Source organism: Parasteatoda tepidariorum, chromosome 10 (genome assembly GCF_043381705.1).
Source record: "Parasteatoda tepidariorum isolate YZ-2023 chromosome 10, CAS_Ptep_4.0, whole genome shotgun sequence".
NCBI classification, from domain to species: domain Eukaryota; kingdom Metazoa; phylum Arthropoda; class Arachnida; order Araneae; family Theridiidae; genus Parasteatoda; species Parasteatoda tepidariorum.
Window position 1 is genome coordinate 5,073,145 of NC_092213.1, and position 6,583 is coordinate 5,079,727.

General features: G+C 29.5%; 1 protein-coding gene across 5 annotated transcripts in view; it reads left to right on the plus strand.

The window, feature by feature from the left end:
• The window catches only part of LOC107454272 (serine/threonine-protein kinase D3), a 49,923-nt gene extending 44,747 nt beyond the window's left edge, over positions 1-5,176 (plus strand). For all 5 annotated transcript variants that reach the window (XM_016071399.3, XM_016071400.3, XM_016071397.3 and 2 more), the window contains 2 exons: positions 1,016-1,101; positions 3,621-5,176. In XM_016071399.3, coding sequence (XP_015926885.1) covers positions 1,016-1,101; positions 3,621-3,869 — 335 coding nt within the window. In that variant the 3' untranslated portion in view covers positions 3,870-5,176. The remainder of the gene's footprint in view (positions 1-1,015; positions 1,102-3,620) is intronic.
• Positions 5,177-6,583: the final 1,407 nt, after the last annotated feature.

Here is a 6,583-nt window from a genome sequence, read left to right on the forward strand (position 1 = left end):
TGAAGAAAAAAAAAGCCACAATTTGTGAAAAGTGTTAGTAGTATAACTTTTTATTATTTAAAAAGTTAAACCAATGCTGCATTGTTTGGATTTGACAAAATATAAAGTACATTCATTATAATAATTTTCATCTAGATTTCAATATTGTCATATTTTTTTAAAAAGAGTTTAATATTTTAAATAATTAAGCTGTGAGTCTGCTTTAATGTACTAATGTTTCTTTTCAGCAGGGTAATATGAAAATTAAAACTTAGCTTTAAGTTCAAGGTATTTAAAACTGCTCTTTTTATTATTATTATTTTTGGGCATCATTTAAAAATTATTGGTTAGATCTGGCTGTTGTTAAATCAGGTAATTGATTACCTTATGAAAGATTTCGAAAATCAATGTAACCGGGAAATTTATAATAAACTTGATTGAGCCAAGAAATCTGGGTAATAAAATAAAATAAACCCAATTAAATTTAATTAGTCATTCATGGTTACCGCTGCATAGGGAGAAAAGGGAAAACCCGGAGAATACAGAGAATTTAAAAATCACCTAAAATAACAAAGAAAATGCAGGGAATTTTCAGTTTTTCTTTACAAACTGAGAAAATACAGGATATTATTCTTATTTTTTGTCTTTTAAAAATTGTGACCCCTCAAAGCACAATCTATGGGATATTTTAGGATAATATTTCAGCTATACTAAACTATTTTGTTTACTATAGCATTGTTGAAGTATGTTCAGCTGTTCCTTTTTCACTTGAAGTTTTCCTAGCAATTAAAAGCTAGTATAGTTAGCCCAATATTGCTCACACAAGAGCAGAGTAATTGTGTTTTCTCTTAATATATTGTGTATAACATGTACAGGGAAAACACAGGGAGTTTTTTTTTTCTCTAAATTTGAGTAGCAACCCTCTCAGTACATAATTTGAAAATTTCATTATTCTTGTTGATTAATTTCATAAATTGATGTTGAACTTAAAACACTAACTAAAGATAAATTGATGTTGAATTATTTGTCTTTATAGCTATTGACTTAATTAATAATCTTCTCCAAGTGAAAACTAGGAAGCGATTTACGGTTGACAAGTCTTTGGCTCATGCATGGCTTCAAGTGAGTATCTTTCTTAGTATTAGAGTAAGTGAATTATTGGGGGGTGGGGAATTAGCGCTACATCCCGTAAGAACTGTATCCAAGTTAATAAAATGTTTCACAATTTATTTTGTACATATTGTTCTTTTATATTGCACAGAATTTGTTTTAAAATTTATCTTTGCAGAACTTGTTTCACACTTTGTCTGGTAGTAAATCATGACTAATGCTCAGTGGTCTGTGCAAGAAGTTATGCATGAGAGTTGTTATGCATTGTAACTCGAGAAGTTATGCATTTTTCAAAAAGATTATTAATACATTTCTAATTGAGCATGACATCAATGGAGCATTAAGAAATCTTTAATTTATAATTATAATTAAAATTGCACAAATAAATGTAAGTAAAGCATAACATAAAAAGCATAAGTCAAAAAATTAAGTCAGAATGACCCTTCTGTTGAAGTAGAGATGTTACATATGCTGTATCACCTCTGCCTGCTGCTTCTTGTCATTAAAATCCCTATTATCCTTTTGCGTATCTTTAAAAAAAACTTTAAAATCTCCATCATTAAAGCTCAGAAAATTTCTAAAATTCTCTGAAATTCTAGAAAATCCCAGAAACTCCGTTAAATATCCCCAAAAATCCTTTATCCTAAATTTTTTTTTTCCTCCTAGGCCAAAGAGCTGACCGCATCCGCCAAAAATGGCCATTATTAAATCATTTTACATGTGTTCAGACTCTCAAATTCTCTTCTCTCCTAAATTTAAATATTCGTTCAACAAAATATTTAAATTTTTTTTTTTAAATATGTGGTTCTTGTTTATTAAATCTTTTCATCTTGCTACTTTAAACTGATAATTTCTTCTTTCTCATGAAAATTTGACTTTTTTTCACTTTTTTTTTAATTAACAAAATTGAATTGATGGAGTTTTTAAATCTCTTCTTCTTTCAAATCCCCATTTCTAACCTAGCTAGACAAGGTCCATGAGATTGTTCACCTTCAAAAAATCTAAAACAAGTAAGGGTCTTTCAATAAGGTCTTATTTTAAAAGACCGAGGCAGTCCAGTAGATGTTCAGGGGATGCCTGGGCCGAAGAGCACTTGGTACAGAGGGCAAAGCACTTTTCTCCTCCAGGGTACCTCAGTGATTTCAGGTGTCCATAGCGGAGACGTGTGATGGCGGTTTGAGACTGACTGTCTTTGTCAGCTGTCAAACAGCTACCCGGTCTGGTACCCTGGTACCAATTGTGACTGGGTGGAGTGTGCCTTGCTGATTTATTTTTGGCTTTAGCAATGGAGAAGAGCTCTGAGGAGGTAAGAGACACTGGAGGCGCAGTGGCCTCAGCTGCACCTGGCTTGGCAAGACTATCTGCCATTTCATTGCCTGATACGTGTGAGTGTATCCATTGTACATGAATTCGACAATATTTGGAGAGGTGTAAAAGTTTACAAAGGATGTTCGTGCTAGTATTGTCCCTCACTCTGTGCCAGCTAGCCAAGTGCTGAACAGCGCTTCTACTGTCGGTAAGGATCCAAATCTCTTTCGGAATTGAAAGTGACATTATTGAGGCAAGTCCATCATCGATGGAGATAAGCTCGCTCCTAAAAACGGAACAGTGGTCGGGATTCATTTTCTGGATCTTAATTTCGCTCATCTGAGTTTTGATGAAGATCCCGCTCCCGGTGTGATTGTCTTCGTCCTTGCATCCATCCGTATATATTTGAACAGCCTCCGTTGGGATAGTGTAGATTCTCTCAAGTGCTGCTTGTCTAAGAACTGCAGGGTGATCATTTTGCTTGTTGACAGCCACCGGGAGATAGGTGTGGAAAGACTCCTCCGAAAGACCTTCCGCAGGGTCCATGCTCTGTTTGAGGAAGTGCGGTTCCACGTTTCCAAAAGTTATGTTGGACGAAAATACTTGGCTGAAAGGGCTGTTTTTAAATGTAATTGTACTTACTAAAATTGAGACTGCCATATCCTGTACCTTGTTTGTGTCTAGGCCTATAATGAAACATAATATCTGTTAACATAATCTCTTTTTATTTAAAAAAAAAAACCCTATTCTTTTTTAATTATTATATCGACATATTATATCAGTATGTGTAAATGAAAAGAAAAAAGTTTTGACAGTAATTTATTTATCATTAATAATTTATTTATTAATCATAATTTATTAATCAAAAATTTATTAATCATATGCATCATTATTTAACTCCTATGCCGAGTAGATGAAATAAATATTTGGCAGACTTAGTGCTCCAAAGATGAGTCTATATTTATTACTATTGAATTATAACTAAATTCTAAATTGCTCAAGTTTCATGAACTAATATAAAATTTTTTACCCGACTAATATCTATTCAATAAGGTTTATTTAAATATTCCCAGTTTGTTCTATTTTACATTGTTTCAATGATGTTATAATTTAATTAAGGAATTATAGCATCAAGTTATAGCTTGAAGTTGTAATACCAAGATTGAATTATATTTTATGTTTAATTCAGTTACTGTTTATCAAATAGTTTCATATTTTATCAGGATTATCAAACTTGGTGTGATCTCAGAGAACTTGAAAGCCAAGTTGGATGGCGTTATTTGACGCACGAATCCGACGATGCGAGATGGGAAGCTTACCGCCTTGAGCATAACTTACCCCCTCCTCCAGCTGTTCCCCAAGAGAGAATGACTGACCGCTTACCTCGAGTTCCATCCAAGCTGATGCCCTGTCCAGAAGCTAAAAAAGAAGAAGAAACAAACAATAACCTCTTTGGGAGAATTCGCCTTTAAAGCACAAAAGTGCAATAAACAATGCCAACTACTGCAGCACTGTTTTCACACGCCAATTAACATGCTGCAGATAATTGTTTTGAGTTAAATTGTTTGGAATTTAATAAGTTTCAAAACGTTTAAACATTTGAAGTATTCATTTTTATGACTCTTAAAGGGTAATTGAAGTACAGTGTGCAAAAAAAAAAAAAAAAATTTGAAATGAAACACCAGGATCTGATGATCAGATTTTCATTTACTAACATGCAATCTTGTCTGTTTTAACGTGCTTATTAGTAAATGAAGATAATCTTTCAGGTTATGAAATCAATGATGAATCTAGTTTTTAATCCTAAAAAATATTTTGAGTAGCTGCAGACTGAAACACATAGGTTCAGATTTTTAACTAATTTTCTAACTAAATTGCATTAACCATATTTTACAGTACATAGGTTCATAGTTTGAGGATCAACAATGCTAATCTGTTACAACAATGCTAACCTGCTGCACAACAATGCTAAAATGTTAGTTGAGAAATAAACCTGTTATAATTATCAAATCTGTTATAATTAATCTGTTATAATTAATCTGTTATAATTATTTTAATTTATTTTGCAATATGAAATATTGTCTGGAGTATATTTTTCAAGCTATATATTATATTTTTAGAGCTACTTCTCAAATCATTAAGATTGTATCTCAGTATGCTAAATTCTGTTCATTTAGATCAAAAGCTATTTATAATATATTTTTTTGCACACTGTACTCTTATGTGAAGTTATATTGCAGTTAATATTCTTGTATGTAACTGCAGAAAGTTTTATAAAAATTCCTAAATTTATTAAATTGCTCGTGATGCGAATTTTTCATTTGTTAAGAATAATATGTATAAATATTAATGAGTTTTTAATTATATGAAATTTTTAAACTAAGAAACCTACTAACACTTATTTTATTCTTATTTTTAATGAAAAAAAGTGAAATTTTTCAGGTATTGTGTGTTCAAAACAGCGGTTCCCAAAAAGGTGTTCCGCCAAATGGTTCCAAAGGTTATAACTTTTTTTTTTCAAATCAGTAATGATTTTTGAAACCTGCAATTATATTTATAGCCACTCAACAATCCATTTATTTAATATTTTGGTTATTTTAATGAAATTATTTAGGCAAAATATCAGTCAAAGAAAATAGTATTTTTAATAAAATATTTTTTAATAGCAATATATTGAATGAATCAAAAGAATATCAACATTTATGGAAAAAATGTACAAACATTTCCCATCAAACTTTTCAATTCAAAGTAAATAACAAAAATTCAACAATAAAAAAAATGTTTGTCTCTTTTAACCATTCTCAATGTTTGTAATGATTGTATAACTATTTATTTACATTTAAACAAAAACCGTTATCCAGCATATTTTATTAATTTTTATACACCTAAAACAAATTCTGAACTAGACTAGATTCCGCTCCAGTCTAAATTGTTTAAAATAAAACCTAATTTTAGAATAATATTCATAAAAGATGAAAAAATCAACGTTAATATTTTGAAAATGATTAAAATTATTTATTGAATGATTGTTTATTATTATTATAGTAGTATATTATATAGTAGATTAGTGTTTATTATTATTATAGTATTAATTTAGTTAATGATTAGTGTTTCTTTGGTTAAGATGTTTGCAATTACTTATGAATTACATTTGCTAATTGAGGCTCCTGCCAAAAGAAAGACGATTATGTAGTCTTCTGTACCCAGAAAAAATTGGGAACTGCTGGTTTAAAAGGGAGTAATTGCCTTAAAAATTTCTATGCTGGAGTTTTTCATGAAATATTTAGTAAATTTGAAAGTTTAAATGAATTTATTTTCACTTAAGAAACAAAATAAAACATGAAATTCTTTTTAAATTCAAATGCTAAAGAAGCTGTTATATGCTAGAATATCATGCATAATAAAAGTTAAATCTTTTCCTTTTTTTGTTTAGAAATGAGTGGAAAAGTTCTAAATGCTGTAAGCGAAAAATTAACAGTTTTAAATCCTGACAGGATTAAATTTAATAACCAGTTTTTGTTATCCCTTAATTTCATTTACTTTTTATTGCTGTAAATTTTTGATCACAAAAAATAAGTTAAGTTTTTTATAAGTCTGTTTTAAGCAGCTAAATATTAAGTTTTTAAGATAGTTGGCATACTTTTTGTTTCCTTTTCACGATTATTTTTCTAAATAAGCATTTCTTCATTAGAAATATTTCCTGGTCATATATTTAAACACACATAAATCAAAGTGTGACTGGTTTAAAGTAATTTTTGTAAATACATGTAACAGGAATTTTTATCTCGATCATTTCTTTGTTTATAGGGTTTGTTAATCTCTTTTAATAATGTGTTTCAGTTTTTATACTTTATTTTAAAACATTCCACAAAATTATGCTCCATCAAAACATTTCTATTACTTAAAAAAATGATGGATTGTGAAAATTTTTTTTATGACTGTCTTAATGAGTGTATAATACTTTCAAACATATAGTTTAAATACTAACCTAAATTGGACAGTTTGAAACATTTTTATTAAAGTTAGAATATTGTTGATTATGTCAATCCTAGGAAACGGTTTGAATATCAAATATGCACATTAAATAAGTTAGTGTTTTTTTTTCTAATAAAAAAAAAGTATGGGTTCAAGTCTTAATAATTATTAGATCTTAAAATAGCCAATTTTAAAATTGTTTGATTTACTT